The following is an 18,846-nucleotide window of genomic DNA, read 5'->3' as shown; positions in this document are numbered from 1 at the left end:
CCTCCTGCCGGTGGTTCCTTCCCGCTGCCGCTGTCTCCCAGCGCCCCGCGCGGCGCGGCCCGGCCCGGCGCGGCCCTCGGGAAGAAACGCGGAGCCGCCTCCTGCCCCGGGCCTGGGCGCTCCCCGAGATGCCGCTGCTGGTCAACGGCGAGCGGATCGACCTGGCCCGGCCCACGGGGGACATGGTCCGCGCCTACCCGCACCTCGAGGTGAGGAGGCGGCGGAGCGAAGGGGCCCGTCGGTGGGCCCCGCCCTGCCCGGCGGCCCCGTGCGGAGGAGCCGCGGGGGCGGGGGTGCCCGGGAGAAGACCTGCTGCCTCGGCCGGGCGGAGCGGGGCGGCCCCGGGCTGAGGGGGCCCGGCCCGGCCCCGCCCCTTTCCCGGCGCTGTGACACCGGAAGGAGAGGGGTTGACTGGAAAGAAGTCGGACCGGTGTCCCTGGAGGGGGTTGGTGGTGAATGCCCCGAGGCGGAGAGCGGCGGGTTGGCGTGTGCGGCGCGGCCGGCGGCGGGTCCGTCGCCCGGGCTGGGCCAGGCTGTACCTTTCTGGGCGAAGTAACGAAGGCTGGTGACAAAAGTCGCGGTGGTCACTCGTGGGAAGGGTTCAGCCTCACTTCGAGTGTGTAAGTGTTGCAATCCTAGCGGCGGGCTGCGCGCCAGGAGCTGCAGTGCAGAGCTGGGTGGGAAGGTGCTTCTCGTCAGAAAATGCTTCTTCATGGAAACCGAGCTTTTGCAGAAAACCAGCGCAAATTTGATGAAACTGAGGTGTATTTTGAGCCCTTCGCTGCCCACCCAGCAGGCCTGGGGCAGAGCACTGCAGCGATCACAGCCCTGGGTTTTCCATGCACTAAGCAAGCAAATAAATAGCGGTATTTTGAGAAGTGCTGAATAAATAGGATGGATTGTAGCAGTAGAAGACTGAAACTTTTACATTTCAGAAGTTTCCTGTCCTGATTAAACTTCCAAGATCTGCTCTGGTATTGTCTAATGTAACCTATGCCGAGTCCTGTTGCTTTTTGGTTTTCCTCCATTTTATCACCTATAAAGCAGAAAAGAGGGTTTTGTGTGTCTGTGGAATGATGGGATTTATCAATTAACTAGATCAGTGGCAGGAAAGCCAAAAATTCTCAAAATTCAGAATATTCCTTAATACAAGATGTGTATGTTTCTCTCTGACCTGGATCCCTTTGCTTTTCAGAGGTGATGTTTCTATCAAGTAATGGATACACCTGAGAATTCAGCCACTGTAGTCTCTATTATCATTTATCTTTAGGAGAAGGCAAAACTCCTCAGAAGTCAGCCTGCTCAAATTGTGGAACCCAAAGGTCTTCTGTACGTCCAGCAGAGAGAGTTTGCGGTAACTACCCCTAAGGATGGTATGTAGGAACACAAACATTTTTTCTTCTGTTGAAGCAGTGATTGTGAGAGCGGAGTTCTTACCATGTTTCTCTCCTTTAAAATAGGTTCTGTTTCCATTCTTGGGTCAGATGATGCAACTACCTGCCACATAGTTGTGCTCCGACACACAGGTATCTTTAAAGGATGTTCAGAACAAAACCAGTGTATTGATTTACGCTGCATTAATAAACTGCAATTACATGTATATAAACTTGACTCTCAAAAAGTCACATGATGTATTAAGTAAATGGGTTGTTCAGAGAGGTGGCGTGTGCAGTGTCAGCGGTTCCGTGTTCTGGTTCCTCAGTGAGCAGATGCTAAACTTGATCTGCTGCCCCGGGCAGGGGGTGGTGGCAGTTGCAGACCTTGGCTGTGCTCAGTGGTTTGGGCCTGCAGGGTTTGGTAACCACAGAGGTAGAATTTGTGAAAAGGTCCTCGCTATGGGCCTGGATTGGTGACATCGGAGGTGTTGCCTGGTCCTGACGCTTGTACCCTTCACATGAGTCCTGGTGATCTTGTCAGTGGGCCCCGAAGAGGCGATTGCCTCATTCAGTCAAGAGGCTGCTGTCCTGAGGGGGAGCGAGGTGGTGGTGGCTGCAGCTCTTGCGCTCCTGCAGCAGCATGAGCTGCCACTGGTTTCAGTTGTGGTAGTGCAGCGGCCTCCAGCAATGTCCTTCACATTAGACTGCTCGTGTCTTCCTCAGGCAGTGGAGCCACCTGCTTGACACACTGCGACGGGTCGGACACAGAGGCGGAGGTGTCGCTCATCGTGAGTTCAGTAAAATCTTTCTCTAACACCCCCGGATGCGGAAGGTCAGCTCGGCTCTTACTTGTGTACTGTTTTTCACAAAGGTTACTGCAGTTTGTAAGGTGGGGAAGTTTTATGGGATTATATATGGGCTTTGGACAAGGTAATTTTGTAGGAAATATCTTTTAATCAGGAACCCCACTAAAGCAAAAATAATTTCCTTCGTGGTGGTTTTGAGGGTGTTTTTAGCAGTGCTTTAAAGCACGGTTCTGTTCTGAATAGTGTCTCTGTAAAATGCCACTGGCAGGTTTTGTGTTTATTGTTTCCCAGTTAACTTTTGTTTTGGGTACGTGAAATTTTCCAAAGAACTGATTTTGGGTTTATGTTATATTTTTCCTTCCAGACTGTTGGTCTTGTAAATTCCTTGGGGATCTGAGAATCCAGCTGGGATTTTTCCAAGTCCCACATTTAAAAAGAAAAAAGAAAAATAGGAGGGGGGACGGGACAGTGGGGAAAAAAAGCTCTGAAATGGGATTTAGTGAGCAAGGCTCTTTCTGGATGTGGAGGGTTTTACCCCTGTAGTTTGATACGAGCAAAACCTCAATGAACTTAGAAGATGTGGTCTCTAAAAACTCATGATTTGTCAGGGCTTCTCTTTACATAGACACTTCTCAAGGAAGAACCCTGCTGTATGGTGCAGAATAGTTGTAAGGAGGTCATGGGAGCAAAACTCTTCATGTTTAATGAACCCTTTCTTAAGAGCTGAAGTGTGGTTACTAGTTCAGTCCAAACCAGAGGTGCTGGCCATCAGGGCCAGTGCTGGGTCAGATAGGGTCGCACGCATATAACGCCTCTTGGAGTCTGGAGCTTGTGCTATTTCCTGGGTGCTCCCTGCAGTGTTCAGAATGGGGTGACTGTAGCTCGCTGGGTAGTGCAAGCCAGCTTGGTGCATGTGACTAACAAGTGAGGCTTCTTTAACGATTGCTGTGCAGTTTGGGCTGGGGATTATTTTGTAAAGCTGTTCACTTTGGGATGTCTTTTTAATTGCTGTTTCCTGTTATTCCATCTCTGTTAGGCTGGAAGTGCACCTAGTTGGAGGTTTCAATGATGATAGGCAGTTATCACAAAAACTTACTAATCAGCTTCTTAGTAAGTTCACGTTTTTTCCACTCTCATGTCCAAAACCAAATAGTTCTGACTGGATTTGGGTAAAGCTCATTTGTAACCTGTCATTTAATGGAAAGAAATCTGGATTCCTTTTGAAGGGTGTTTTCTCTACCTGAGAACTTGCTGTGGAGAGGGGTTGGACTTCTGAGGTTCCCATACAGCCGATGTGTGGGATGGCTTATATTCTAGTGTGTAGAATTGGGGGGGCAGTTCAGCTGGGCTTGATTCCTGGCTCTGCTGCCAGTAACGCTATGTGATGCTGGTCAGATGTAGTCACTGTCTAAATCTATACACGTGGGTGACTTCCTTAGTTACTGCTCGTTTCATACCTTAATGTGACGAGGTAAAATTTAATTATTGTTTGGAATTGTCTGATGAAAGGTGTTACGTCTGTTGATAACATCTATAGCGCAGAGATGCGGGAGCGGTGCTTTACACACGGATTTGAAACGTAAAGTACCTGCTTACCTGTGAGTGCTCTGGCTTGTGCTGAGCGCTTTGTGTGGGGAAGCCTCGGCCCCGCTGGAGCGGGGCAGGGACAGGGACAGGGACGGGGCAGACTCAGGGTTGGAGGGAGGTGGCCAAGGGGATGAGCAAAAAGGAAAACAGAACTGGCAAAGGTCCTGGGATGCACCCTTGTGGCCATCGCATCGAGGGATTCCTCTTACCTATGTTACATGTCCTATGAGAGTTCTGTGCAGAATAAAGCGGTTTGGTTAATTTATTTATGTCGGCCTTCAGATGCAGCTTTCGTGCAGCAAGTTACCATTTGGCAGAGTAACACCGTGCTGCTATTAGAACTTCAAAAAAAAGAGGTGTTTTTTTTTTTTTTCCTAGCGTGTGGGATGGTGAAGAGAAGAGTTAACTTACGGCTAATGAAAGGCTGGGTTGGCTCGGTATATATGTGGCATCTTAGGGAAATACATTGAAATATAAGCTGTTGCACGTGGTGGACTAAAGCAGGGCTGATGTGATGCCAGAGCTAACCCAGCGTCAGTACAAGGCGTCAGTGGCACCACACTTTTTTAGCATGTTTTTGCTATTACAAATGGCTACTCTGTAAACGACTCCTATGTTTAGTCGCCGTGGCTTTAATTTTAGAAAGGGCAGTGAAGCAAATCTGCAAAATGCTCTCTGCTCTGTTGCCTTACCCAGGAACAGTGTGTCAGGTATCTCTGCCCAGCTGTTCGCAGTGCGCAGCACTGATAATGCCCCTCATCTATGTACAGCACCTGCTTTGCCAACAGTCAGTCTTACACATTGCTGCTGTCGTTGTTGCTGTAGGAGCGTTCGATCTCCAACCAGATGACGTTCATTTAGTGACTTTCTGCGTAACAGGTAAGAAAATGTTTCCTTGGTTTTTGAAGTATCCTTAGCCACTGCAGTTGAAGTGCAGGGGTCTTCTCACACGTGGCTTTTTTATCCGTCCTGTAGGAATAGTGTGAGTCCTCCGTAACAGTTTGTAATTGTGTTGTCTTACTGCTGGTAGTGTGTGAGCTGATGTCAGACAGACAACGCCACGAGGATTCTCTCCTTAGCAAGGGCTGCTGATTTGCAGCTGGTAGTTGAACCTCCCGCGATCGTTGCCAGGTTATTTCGCCACCCTCGTGCTGCGGAAGGAGGCTGTGTCCTGTGGGTATCTACGATGCAATTGGGAAAGGCACCTACAGAGCTTTGACCCACCAGGTTGTTGTCAGGCCTACCTGCCTCCCTGCAGGTTCCAATGAATTCAGAAATGCATTCAGGTAGTTCAGAGTGTGTGATGTCACTAAAGGAAGAAGTAATTTCCTTTTCTTCATATCGCATTCAGGTTTTATTTCCATCGCCTTTGCGTTTCAGCACTGTTGGTGACTTACGTTGTTGAAACTTGGCATCACGGAAGTTTTGCATTGTGGGTTTTTTCCTCTAAATTGCCCGGGCAGAAAGCGGAGGGACGGCTGGCTGGTGCTGCCCGTGCTGTTAGGAGATGCTCACAGTTCTGCTCCAGGCCCCAGGTGCATTACTGACCTGGTCCTTCTCTCCCCTATTTTTTTAGGCTTCCTTGGGTTTTTTTCTGTCTTTATACAATGTCAGATCTGCTCTTCTCTGGTAATGCACGACAAAATCAACGCTGCTCAGAAAAAAATCCAAAGCCCTTTGAGGTTGACTCTTTGTTTTTTTCCTTACAGAACTAAACGACAGAGAAGAAGAGGATGTTCACTTCCCAATCATCTACGGAATAGGTGAGTTGTTAAATTAGAATGACATTGGGGTTTTTTTTGGGGCTGGCTTGCTTTTCAGATTCCAGTAGTACAGGGGCTGCTTTGAATGACGAGGTAGAGCCCATCCTCAAAGTTAAGTGCTGGTGTTGGAGGTGCGGGTCAAATGGAAGTTTTCTCTCGGCCCCACCGTTAGGCAGCTGCGCACGTGGCAGCGGCTCTGTACAAACACAAGCAGATTTTTTTCATTTAACTGCACTTAGGATTTTGTCAGTATCAAGCTACTGTACTGACCTTTGGGGTTAGAATCCCAGCCTTCTTTTCACTGTTCATTCTGTATTTTCTCCTATTAGTTTAAGTATCTCTGAAAATGTTCTGGAATATGGAAATGCTGACAAGGCAAAATTGGTAGAAATAAGTTGTCACAGGCTGAGGGGCCTGTGGTGTGGAGACATACCAGAGTGGTAGTTGACAGATTCTGAAGTTCCTGCAACACAGTTGCGCATGTCGCTTTAAACCAGTATTCTGTAAGAATTAATTGTTTCTGTATTTAAACTCTATTTCCTACCAGCTGTGAATGTCAAAACAGCAGAGATTTTTCCTGCAACCTTCCCAGAAAAAGGGCCGGACGAGGATTTGCGTTCAGCCCATGTTTTAACAGGAGCAACGGTGAGTACAAACAATAGGAAAAAAGGGTATTTTTGCTGGAAGGGGAGGCCAGTTGGGGCGATGAAATGTCAGAAGTTTGAGGAAAAAATACTTTAGTGGTGTTCTGTCAGTAACAAAACAAATGATGGAAGAGCAGAGGCAGCAGGTAATGGTGGCGCTCAAACCACTTCTGCTGGGGCAGGCTGTGCCCTGGCAGCATGGCACTCACGTGCCATGGGGACTGACCCTGCGGCCTCCAGCAGCATCGCTTATGTAAAGAGATTTGGGTCACGGGCACGAGCCGACCACTTTCTTTCAGTTCTGGGTTTGTTGTTGCAGTTTAATGTCTTGTTTGTCAGAATGTTTGTCAGGTTCATCTCAATGCAATAGGAACCAGGGGGGGCTGGGCTGGCACGCAGCGTGGCTCAGGCAGAAGCTGCAGCTTAAGGCCTTCCAGATTAAGTGAAGTTGCCATCTCTTTCATCTCTGTAAGCACTGGCTAACTCCTCAGGCTCCCTGTGTTCCTACAGCTGACTAACATTTACGATGCAAAGATGGAACAACTACATATTGGGCCTTACTTCTGGAGGCCTTTCCCCCACGTGGATTTCTGGTTGGAACAAGATGATAAACAGATTTTACAGGTACAGATAAACAGACTTTTCTTTTTTTTTTTTTTTTCCTTCTAGCTGAGTAGAGAGGGGTACAGTCTGTCAAAATTTTTCCCAGTGTACTGCTGGGGAGGGTGGGAAACTCTCATTAAAATGCAGCATAATCGAGAACTGTGTATTCTGAACATTAAGCAGCTCTTGCTACCATCTTGTTTTTCAGAATCTTTCCACATCGCCCCTGGCTGAGCCACCCCACTTTGTTTCCCACATTAGATCTACATTAACGTTTTTAAAAGAACATCCCTTTCCATCTCGCTCCCTGTTTCCTGACAGGAAACCTCGCATCTACAAAAAAAATGAAGAAGGGCTGTGGGAACAGGTTTGTTCAGACAAGATCTAAACTGGAACCAAACACCACACCTGCTTTAGGGATGTACAGTCTTGCAAGAAGAGCAGTTTGTTGCAAAAAGCATAGTGCTGGTTACAAAACCCATTGTTCCTGTGCTTTTCAAAATAAAATATTTTGACAGAAGTAACTTGCTTTTTCTGCTCCTTTGAAGACCTTGGCTGTTTTGTGTTCGCTGGTCCAGTGCAGTCATTTGATCAGCACACAGAAAGAGAGGGAGCAGTGCTGGGAGACGGGGAAGTCACTGCATCGGTGGGTACTTTAGAAAGTGATTTTTCCACACAAAGTGAAAGAAAGTTGCACAAACTTAAGGCTTACAGAAACAGAGGAAGTATCCTTCAACAGTAACTTAATTCAGGAGTAATAATTTGAAGAATCTTTATTGAAACATTCAGAGAGTATCTAAAGAATGAAGCTCATTCCAACAAAACTACTGGTTTAACATTTCCAAATATAAAAACATTAAAAATTAATCCTTGTGGTGATAATTTTATCCCCAGCAAATTACTCTTATTAACATACTTCATTGCACCAAAGAAACCAATAAGGAAGACTAGTCAACTTAATTGTTTTTGCGCTTTAGAAAAAATTGCACTCTGATTTACATAAATTACCCCAACAGCAAAATTAACCTTGTTCCTGGCATCCCAGCTCCACAGGATCTAGAAGCTGAAAGTCAAATCTGGTGACAGTAAAATTCAAAACCCCCAGATTTTTCAGATTATCAAAGTCACTCCTACACAGCCATTATGGTGTTAACTTACATCTTTTAGGGGGAGGGGAAAAAAACCCAAACCCAAACAAAGCAAACTGCAGTATTTGTAACCCGTTCTATAGGCATGGGATGTTTTTTTCCCACACTCGGGTACCCTAGGGAAAGCAGGCTTTTCTGCAGGTCTCCTTTCCTCAAGAAGCCCTGCAGAGTTGCAGCAAGTGATTAAGAATCGCTGGGGGCAGGGAATTCTACACCTTTAGCTTTTGATTTATCCAAAGCCTTGCTTGTGCATTAAGTAGCCCTAGAGATGTGCTGTAGTGTAAATAACCTAGAGAATTTCTTTGAATCTACACAATTCCTACCATAGGTAAGTGACTGTTATTCAAAAGTAAGTGTTGAAACCATCACAAATGTATTGGCTTTTCCAAGCTTTACTACACCTATTTTTAAAAATACAGAACAGAGGGAACTCCAGTTACACTACATAAGCGTGTTCCATAGTATTTGGTTTAAAAATGCCGTGCAAAGGAAAATAACGGTGCGTTGGTGATTCTTTCCGGAGGCAGAAGCAAGAGGCCGTGAGGCATGCAGAGGCACTATTTCTTTCTAAAAAGGCTTAAAACGCGTTAGCTCAGGCCCCGCTGTACGTAGGGCCTCAGCTGAACGGGGCGAGTCATACAACGGCAGCAAAAAATGGCTGATGGCAAAGTACTATTCGGTGACTTGTATTTACACAGGCATCCATCCTAAAGCCCGCCACACCACAACTGTTTGGCAATGGTCTTCGTAAGGTTAAAAAAAATAAAGAAGCAAAACAGCCAGTGTGACTTCAGCAAGTGTTTTGCAGGAGAGGCTAAACTGAATTTTAAATATTAAAAAGTGAACAATTGGCAGTTGATTTTCTTTTAAAGTGTATTAACATAAAATAAGATCATTTTACAATTACTGGGTGCAACTTAGTCTTGTGTACGGCTGAACAGTTAGTTAGCAACTATTATCATGCTTAGATTCCTACAAGAAGGGTAACTGCCAGTTGGTTTTACGAATGTTCATGAGCACTTCATAAGTTTCACTAGTACTTTGGTGACACGGACATGTAGAGGATTAAAGCAGCTGCAACAACTGTATGGTAAGACAAATCTCTGTCCCGTGGTGGGAATTTATATTTGTGCAAAATCCAAGTTAATAAGTTACAGTAGTTGTTACTGTACTAGCGTGTGGCACTGTTCACATGTTAAATGCATCATTAATACCCTGCTGCCTCCCAGGGCACGGGCTTCCTCTGCACAGTCTGAAAGCCACTGCCTGGGTTTTATCTTTGACTTTCTTGTTCCTCTACCTTTGTGCGGTCGTGTGGCGGTTTGTTGCTTTGAATGTCCTCAGGGTCCATGTGTGCCACCTCCTTCTGCTCCTCTGGTTTTTCTGCCTCCAACGGTCCTCGTGCTCGGCCAGGGGATAGAGTTGGGGGTCTCTGATCCACCTTCTCCAGATCATCACAGTGGCTGACTGAACTGGTCTCACTGAATGCATCAGAACTTCTTAGAGACCTTTTAAAAATCTTCTGACCTGTCAAGTGTTTGAAGAATACCATACCAATGAAGGCAGCAAGTGCAAAACGTGGTACGCACAAGTTCAGTTTCAAAGAAAGTACCTGCATTTTACAACTGCAAAGAAACAGACTTTATTTGGGTGCTGACTTGCACCCTAAACGTAGCCGTAGTTTCTGCACACGTGTGCAAGGCAATAGCACCTGTTATTTTCTCTGACATACACAGAGACTGTTACAATTCAGCTGAAAACCAAGCTGCCTACATGCAGAGTGAAGCCTTTCTAGGGCAAGAACTTGCACTGAAAATGGCAGGCTGGAAGCCAACCAACTCAAGAGGGGAGTTAAAAATACAGTTTTCCTGCCAGTCAAATCAGCATTAAGTGCTAATACATCTACACAGAAAGTGCTGCAGATTTAATAGGTCTTCACTGTAGAATAACTTTGTCCACAAAATATGAGGTAGCAACAGAAATGCAGTTGCTCAAATACATGATTAAACATTATTTATGCTTTTATTCCAAATCAAACTTCTGGCGTGGTTACTTGCTAATTTTAAAACTCAAGAACCTCATAATATTCCAGAGGAAGATTCCAGTTGTCAGTTGATGGGGTAACAACTTCCTGTACTTGCAGGAAGAATTCTTGGGGAGAAAACAGATTAGGGTGGTGTTCTGTGCCATGTTTAAATTAAGGTTTTTAAGGCACTAGAAGATGAGCTCTAGTTCCAGATACTACGAAAGATGGAAAATCATGTGTGTCTTCCTGTGCTATGCAAGTCAGAGGGCAGGATGTTTTAGCACGTTTTAGAAATAAAACTGAGATGTAGAAACTTACCCGGAAGTCTTTGCTTTGCAAGGCTGGAAGTAGGAGTTGGTGGCGGAGTAGTGCCTGCTCCTTGGGCTTTTGATACGTATGTAGATTCTGTGGATTCTAGACAGCCTGCAGGTTAAAAAAAAAGGTATCAAGTTGAACATAGCACAAACCAGACACGTTTTCTGTTCAGCTGTGTGTAACAATCTCATTTTTAATGCACGTTTCTGACACTGCATGTGCTAGGTTGAGTTGAAGCTGGCAGTTGATGGGGATCTATTTCCAAGTACCTGGGGACATGAGTGCTGAGACCTACAACAAGATGAATCAAGTTTGCCCTCACACTCACTTCACAATGCTGCTACACCCAGCAGTCCTTCCTCCCTTCCCCACTGGGCACTTGACACATTCCCAGCTGTGAGCTATCGAGCAGTGCGCTTGAAGGAAGGGGGAGCTAGCTATGAGGGGATTAAGTATCCCCAAGGAAACCTTGCAGTTCTCTGCTGTAAGAACCTTCCAGTTGGTGCATCAAGAATCAGAAAGAAAGATCTCAAATACAGCAGAAAACCTTCCTCGCTGTTTACAGAGACACACAGACAGCTGGGCTATTGTTCTAGGTCCAACAGACACTTCACTGAGTTCAGGAATATCCTTAAGACTCTGCCAGAATTTTTACAGTGAAAAAACTGTGATTTCAGAAAGTATTATGTTAGCACATCAGTCTTAATCTTCTAAAAGCTATAGACAACTCTTTCCCCATCACCAGACAAGAATTACACATATATGAGTAAAATAGTCTTTCACATTGTAATACTCCATTCATTACTGTCCCACAACGCCAGGTTCACCCTAGCCCTTAGCTAGTTTTAGCCTGTCCTTGTTGGACACCATTGCACTATTTACCATGCAAACCAGAACTTCATCCGTGTGGCGGGAGCCAGGTCACATCTCAACCCGGGATTTCAGAGACACCAAGCGCCCGTCGCACACCGGAACAGCCGAGTGCCATTTGGCAAGCACACTCAAGAGGATACACGAGTACACACATGGAGAAGCAACGTTTTAAGACCTGAGTTACCCGGCTAGCTTACGTATTTATAAACACAGTATGAACACTGAGCTTTTACAGCATATGTAACCAAAAGTCAAGAAATGATTCCTCAATTAATAAATGCCAGTGTCTAATACAGCTTTTTTAATGTGACTCAAGCAAGAACAAAATGTAAACTGTACAAGTGAGGATAGAAGATAGTCTTCTTGGGCTTACAGACACAGGGAAGAGCATGTTCTTTTACATCCCGAGGGCGGGTTATGTTACGATCAAATCAGCACAAGGAAACGCGTTGCCATTTTAGTATAAAATTGGAAACGGTTCTAACGACAGAGGAATACAGCTGCAGATGCTCCAAGTCCTACCTGCTGTTAAATTAAACGTTCGTCCCTTTGGCGAGGCTTGGAATGGAGAGAACCAGTTCAGCACAGAGCCTACTACAGGTATTTGTCGTAGCAGTCCCTGCAAAGTACACAATCAAACACTGGCTGGTGAGCACGCTACCCGTGTTGTGACACGTTCTTTCAAGTTACCTAGATAATGAATGTTTGTAGCCTTACCTCTTCCAGAAGTCGTTCTTCATTTGCTTTCTGAAGCTGAAGTTGTGCTTCCTGTATCCCTTTCCTAACAACTTCAGTCATGTTTTCCAACAGCTAATAAAACCAAGAAATTATACTATTATATATATTATCTGGCCTTGAAATTGTCTCCTCAGTTTAGGTTTTGAGGATGTAAACATGGTAGTCAGTAAATGATGCACGCATCTATCTCACAGATTGGTTCTGCTTCTCAGTTTTGGATCAAACAGTGTAAGATCCTTTCAGTACCACAGATGTGTTGTGGCTGGGTTCAAGGACTGCACCTTTCCAAGTCCTCCACTACTCTTTGTTCCTCCCTAGAAGCTTCAGGACCCGAGTGGCCCATATTCCAATGTTCAGTTCCTAATCTCTCAACTACAACAGTTAAAAAACTGAAGGCGCTCCACAGGCAAACCACCTTTCATCTTGCCCTCAAAGCAGCAAGAGTGGGCAGAAAGTCTCCAGAAAACACTACTGGAAAAAATTTCATTGCCAAAATCAACATATTCCCATGGGCTGAAACAAGCAAAGGAGTTCTGAAGTCCTATTTATTTTTTAGGGAAGGAAATTAAATGCCCACACTAGAGGAATGAAAGGACAGACATTCATTTGTGATGGAGGTCATTTATGAATTCTACTTTAGAGAACATCTGGAGAACTCCAATCAGGTAAATGCTTTTACAAAAAGGAGTTCCATCATCAGCTTTATTGCTTCAACAAGTAATTTGTCATTTCCATTTTTAAGCCACCAATTTAAAATTTTTCACACATTTTAGGGCATAGTCTTATCTTAAAGCTAGTATGTAAACAATCTCAATCCCAAACGCCGGCTCACAGTCAGCCCCTACCTTCCCTTTCGGTTTTTGGTTTGTTTGGGTTTGTTTTATTTTTGGGGGTTTTTTTTTGGTTTTTTGTTGGTTGGTTGATTGGTTGATTTGACAGCTTAAATTTTAGTGATCAAATGAGCCCACTTCAGCGCTACTGAAGTTTTTCATTAGAACTACTGAACACAGGACCATGAACATAAATCAGGACATCCTCAGAATACCATAATCCTGTAACAAAAGTTCTCTTTATGTGGACACAGATTATTATTTCCACAGTAATTAATAGTTTGTTGCGGGCAAGTAGAATTTTTACTTTCACAAAGAACAAAACCATGTCCTGAAGCCAGTATGGAAGGGGAAAAAAAAGGTGCTGAAATGCTCTGTGATTATTAATACATACTCTTGAATTTTCTTCAATTTCTCTGCCTGTTGCTGCAATAGTTTCAACTAACTCGGACACATCCAGATCCTCAGTTACCATGCCAATATAAACACAGTTCTTCTGCCCTCCAAATTCTGGACCTGTGAGCACAGGGAGAATCAAGTCTTTGTGATGTACAAAAATGCATTTTCACAACAGGTGCAACACTCACATTTGCCAAGCTGGAAATCCCAATACATACACACACTTGAGTGATTAAGGGCAGTATCTGCATAGGTATAAGTTACACAGACTAAAAAAGCTCAGCCCTGTGGGTTTTCAAAAGAGAAGAGAAAGCAACATCTAAACAAGAAAAACAGTGGGTATTTTATACAGCTAAGAAGTTGTATAAAAAATCAGTGTTAAATATGCTTCAAACTTGTTACTTTCTGCCATTTACAGATTACTTCGTTCCACAATTCTAAGGCACTTAATTTTTGAAAGTTGAGTAGAAAAAGATCGGAGTCCTAAGTACGCAAATCGATACTATTTCAGCTGTAATGTGGCACTATGTAAATGTGAAAGTGCTGCTCATTGTCATGGAAGTCATCTGAAGCTTTTTGTCTAGCCACAGAAAGCAGTGAACTGGTCAGTGGGTTTTGAGTGAGATTTGCTTTTCACTAGGTGCAGCACTAACTGAGAAAGCTCAGTTTACGAAGGGCAACACTGCAGCTTTTATGTTTTCTGACGAGGAAACCCTTTTTTGATCTAGTTGCTCATACGTCAGTTTTCACAAGTATTTCTGAGAACACTGCACCTTGCTCACCCTGCTGAACATTTACCAGCTGAAACAGGGGTGAGGAGGAAACAGTTACAGATGTTGTTTCTACCATAACCACACAGGCAGCAATGTAATTTTGCATTGTAAGGACCTACGTACGAATGAACTATTGAACCATTATAACACAGCCATTAAAATGACTATTAGCTTGAATAGAAATTTTTTAAATAGTGCAGTTACCCAAAGAAAAAGTGAGATCCGACTCGAGTTCATTTAATTTTTTCAGAAGTTCTGTATTGATTTTTTCTAGTTCTTTTTCCTGTTTGTCATCATCCTTCCCATCACTGTGATAGTTGTATCTTCAAACCAAGCCAGAAGACAGTAATTTCACTTTTCAGTATATATATATAAGTATATACATATTTAGCATGTTTCTACAAATTTCTGTACTTTACGAACCAAAGATCTCAGAACATTGCAGCTTAGATCAACAAGTTTATTGGCATTTGTAATCAGAGATTTTGGGCAGGGCAAGCTTGCTGCTGCAAACTTCACTGAACACAGCCAATTTCCAGGTAACACATTGATTATAATTCAACTGCTTTGACTATACAGAATCCTTCCCAGAAGACTATACCAGAGGATCAGAACAGACACCTGAAGGGCTTTTTTGAGGCAGTATTCAGTACATAAGTGAGTCCCATTGTAGATAAAAATCTAAGTTATGCTTGGCTAAAGTCAGTAGGATGCACTTGTATATTACACATCCATCTAACAGACCCACACGCTGCCTCCAATATTACAACTGTTGCCTAATTTTGCTAAAATAGCTCTTCAGCTTTTCTTTAAAATAATCAAAGTAAACAACATTAAAAAAATAATTTTTTAAAAAGCACTCAAAAGCTTCAACTGGGTGCAAAGCCAGATAATAATCAGCAAACAATACATCCAAATCACCACCAAGAAGACTACATATTCCTTTCTGTTCATGCACAGTTTATCCAAATATACAATTAAGAAAATATTGAAAAATTTACCTTACAACACCTAGGCCTGGCCAGCTAAGATCTTCAACATACAACAGGCCCACTGTTCTTCTCACTTCCTGCTCAAATTCCTCTCTCAGTTGCAGTGTACTTGTCAATACTGGTATCTTCATTTTTAAGCAGTCTACTAACTGATCAACATCTTGTATTTCAGTTCCTAAAACTAAAGAGCTGATGTGTTAGTGTGTGATAAAAGTTAATTCAGACATCTCTGTGATGTCTGTTAAGTAATCTGTAAAGAAGCCACTTGAAGTCAATCATAAATACAATTTACAGATAGTATTGAAATATCTTGATCTATACACAGTGTTTTTTTCTTCAGTTGTCTATCCGCTGATACATCAAAATGGAAACAGCTAAGGATTTCATAAAAAATGAGCTAAAAAAAGGATTGTCTGATGTTACAAACAATACCCTTTTTCGTTACATCTGTAGCTAACATCAGAAAAATTCCTCTTCCCATAGCCAAACAGACCATCAATTAGCTTCCATGCTGGTTTAAAACAAAACAAATAAAACATCACAGCATCACCAAGTAATTTTATCCTAAAATCTACTTTTTGGTGCACCCCAGGATCCTCTCACGCCAGCGTCAGGTGTTTTGATAGCCTAAGCCACTCGCCCCAGCTAAAAGGAGATACCACACATCACCCTGTTGCTCTGTGCATCTGCTGAGTCTAAACAAAGTACGTATATAGTGCTGCTTTAAACAGGAAATTTAAGACACTTTCCAAAACACAGATTTTTATTCCCCTGCCCCCATCAGTAATTCCAGAAAAACCTAGAGGAGTAGTAAATAAGTCTTCTAGCTAAGTAGCTATATTTTGAACACAAGCACCATTTCAGCGTTGAAAACACCTGTGTAGAAAGGTCAAGCATCTTGTGTTAGGCAGCTAAGAGAAGGAAAGGTAGGGATGATTCATCCTTCATATTTCTTTTGTAACTGTTAGAAACAAAGAGCTTCTCCCCTTGCTTTTCCTAATGAATTTAAAAAATAAACAGTAAAAGTCTGTCTTTGCAGAAGCAATGAGGCCATGTCACCCACAACAGCTGAGCTGCCACTAATGCACCCATTGTCAAGGCACAGCAGAACAATAAGGCTGAGAAAGTTTTGTTTTGTTTATAAGGTTTGTTTCATTTACAAGAAAATCCTCACCACAGGAGAATATACTAAAGTTTTTCTTCAGTATATCAGCTTTTACACCGGGAGATTGTTGTGCAATTCTACAGCAATTCCCAGTTTTTACCAGCAGCTGGATTAAGTGAATGTTACCTGCAGCAGTCATTAGTGGGCTAAAACGGACACAGGTGCCTTCATCTTCCAGTTCTACCACATCAACTCCACTGGCAGGAACCAGCTGTGCCAACTGCTCTCCTAGCTGAAGGGATAAGGCACAGTTAAAGAAACATACAGGGCATGACATCCTGCAGTCGCTGACTCAGGCCAGACTCTTCCCGCAGTTAAGGAGAACCACACACTAAATACAGTTTTCTGTATTTCTCAGTATCACTTCCTGTAAGAAAATACTTTAGCTTGCTGGCGATATGACAAAATTTGATGTATAGTTAAAATAATGAAAATTCAGGATAAGCTACAAGTGCTACAAGTCAGAAGTTTCTGCAAAATTGTCACTGTCAGTTAAGTATGCCATGATTACTGTGCAATTGATCGAAAATAGTTACATGCTCAGCTCTCTGAAAGCACAGGTTTCTAGAATTAACTCTCTTAAGATCTGGAAAAGAAAGACTGTCTATTCGTTAATACACAAACATTGTCAATGAAGTACCTAAAAGACAGTTTTAAAGTTTTCACATATTCTCACAAGACCAAGGAAAAAATTCACTACCAACAGCTTAAGATGCAGTAATAATTTCACTAGTAATTAATGTAAAATAATCAGAAAAGTGAAAGCAACTTTGCTTCAGAGCAAACTCATCTTTTAAATCCAAAATGCCCACTAGTTTTGCAAAGGATATCAGATCAAGAATAACTTATCAAACTAGTCTGCCAAAGGTTTTATAATTACTGATGAACCCCTGGAAGCATTACACTGTCACTTCTTTTTTCCTAAAGAGAAAAAGCATCATCCATTCTTACCCACTGATTGAGAGTGTCATAAATGTGTCGTTCGTTGCTTATCATGGGGTGCTGAATAGTTGAGGCCTGTGCAGCATGTGAGGTTTGATCTGAATCCAAAGATACAAGAATCACAGAAGTGGATTTTTACTTACTTAATTAAACAAAAAAGGTAATGTAAAATTTAGATAAAAGACAATGACATTTCCTAGGTAATGTAACACATCTGCACGATGTACTGGACCTCAAGCAGACTAACAAGGATTTTTTGTTTTAAAGGTATGTTGAACACGACAAACACTAGAAGTAAAACAGAGTTGAACATACTAGTTTAAAAAAAAAAAAAAACCAAAAATACTTCTCTTGGCTTTGAGGTTCAAACGCCCCCAATGGAAATAAACCCAACATTTTAAAAAAGTGAAATCCTGTCACAGCAGGCTGCAATATTTAATTTGATGCATTAAGCTACTTTTTTTATCAATGATTACTTTCTGCTTTAAATCACACAAAAATAATACTAAGGATTTAAGAGTCCATTATACACATAAAACGGCCAAACATCCTACATCCTTGTAATTCCAGCGGGTGACTTCTCCCTAGTAAAACTTCTCAAATAAATGCATCAATGTACAAAGCAATCCACCACTCACTGGACCCAGATGGTTTACTTTCTGAGTGCAACCACTCATTAGTTTAAAATCAAAACCAATCTTCCCCCACACCCAACACAAAAAATCCACAGACAATTAAAATCAAGACTCATAACAAAACTACACAGTTTTCTAGCAGTCTTTTGCCTCGCCCCAGCTGGACGTGTCCCCTCCCTCAGAGGGGGCACATACAAACAGCACAACAACATCCTCTGTTGTAACAGAGAGGACAAAAATCCTCTTTCTTGGAGGGCACGTCTAGGTAAGGACGTTCTGCTCGGAGCCACATGTGGCATGGCTACTGTATGCCCAGGACAGCATTTCCAAAGCTGCTCCCAATGTGTTCTGCTATTTTTAAAACTATTGAACAGTAAGTGTAATCAGTAACACAAAGAAACATGGTTCTTGCAACTAGCCACTAAAAGTTTAAAAGGAACAGAAAGCCTGAACACCCCCAAGAAAGATCTTCCCCCATCAGTACACTCAAACACAGCTTGCAGCTTATGAAAGACTTCCACCCTCTGCTCTCAAGAACAAAATCACATGCAAATCTCCCTCGCTCAAGGAAGGCAGAAAATGACTGGTTACAAAAATTGAGAACACTGCAGCCTATCTAAAAAAAGAAGCTATCACGGGAAAGGATTCTATCACTAGACTACGACCAGCATTCACAACCTTTTTAAAAGCATGTTATGCAAGAGAAGGGCACTACATGACGTTTACCTCATCAAATTAATTTTACAAATGAGTAGCTTAAAAAAAAATATAAAGAGAGGTTTTTTGGATTCGTTTTTAAATAAATCACATACCTCTATTTGAATATTCCTGGAAGAACTTGAAAACCACCACTGGTGAATTCAGTTCATCTTCAACCTTGAAAAACAAACAATTAGGTCTATCGTAACATATTTTTTAAAGATCTAACACTGCGTGTAATTCCTTAGACTACTGAGCAAAGCAGATAATTTTGTTTTGACAGCAGTAACAATGTTCACGCTACCTCTGTATTAGAAGTTAACTCTAGGAGTGTAAGTAAACACCTCTGTAAACACAGGAAAGTAAATCATCATTCAGTTAAAGCAGAATTGTATTGATTTAAGGTATGAATAATTGTAATTTGGGCACTATAAAGCGAGAAACGTAAGCACGTTCATAGCAAATATACGGTATTCAATCAAATCACCCCAGAATCATTGGAGAACACTCAGAACGATCCATGAATTATCTA

General features: G+C 42.7%; 2 protein-coding genes across 5 annotated transcripts in view; one reads left to right on the top strand and one right to left on the bottom strand.

Annotated features, from left to right (window-relative positions):
* The first annotated feature begins 128 nt into the window (after positions 1-128).
* On the top strand, positions 129-7,299 carry NTAN1 (N-terminal asparagine amidase). The gene is made up of 10 exons (XM_086472894.1): positions 129-209; positions 1,271-1,373; positions 1,461-1,526; positions 2,100-2,208; positions 3,219-3,292; positions 4,595-4,648; positions 5,479-5,532; positions 6,080-6,177; positions 6,687-6,800; positions 6,988-7,299. The coding sequence occupies exons 1-10, from the start codon at positions 129-131 to the stop codon at positions 7,165-7,167; spliced, it is 933 nt and encodes a 310-aa protein (XP_086329020.1). The 3' UTR covers positions 7,168-7,299.
* Positions 7,300-7,594: 295 nt separating this feature from the next.
* Positions 7,595-18,846, bottom strand: part of PDXDC1 (pyridoxal dependent decarboxylase domain containing 1) — a 31,124-nt gene continuing 19,872 nt past the window's right edge. For 2 of the 4 annotated variants that reach the window (XM_086472800.1, XM_086472801.1), the window contains exons 14-23: positions 18,428-18,491; positions 16,990-17,078; positions 16,165-16,270; positions 14,883-15,054; positions 14,086-14,204; positions 13,104-13,225; positions 11,859-11,951; positions 11,664-11,760; positions 10,272-10,376; positions 7,595-9,454 (exon numbers count right to left, since the gene is read on the bottom strand). In XM_086472800.1, coding sequence (XP_086328926.1) covers positions 9,201-9,454; positions 10,272-10,376; positions 11,664-11,760; positions 11,859-11,951; positions 13,104-13,225; positions 14,086-14,204; positions 14,883-15,054; positions 16,165-16,270; positions 16,990-17,078; positions 18,428-18,491 — 1,221 coding nt within the window. In that variant the 3' untranslated portion in view covers positions 7,595-9,200. Of the gene's footprint in view, positions 9,455-10,271; positions 10,377-11,183; positions 11,269-11,663; positions 11,761-11,858; positions 11,952-13,103; positions 13,226-14,085; positions 14,205-14,882; positions 15,055-16,164; positions 16,271-16,989; positions 17,079-18,427; positions 18,492-18,846 lie in introns of those variants that run through there. The other 2 variants (XM_086472802.1, XM_086472803.1) reach the window with 2 other exon arrangements.

Source organism: Leptosomus discolor, chromosome 14 (assembly GCF_034619465.1).
Source record: "Leptosomus discolor isolate bLepDis1 chromosome 14, bLepDis1.hap2, whole genome shotgun sequence".
NCBI classification, from domain to species: domain Eukaryota; kingdom Metazoa; phylum Chordata; class Aves; order Leptosomiformes; family Leptosomidae; genus Leptosomus; species Leptosomus discolor.
This window is presented reverse-complemented; position numbering and strand designations above follow the sequence as displayed.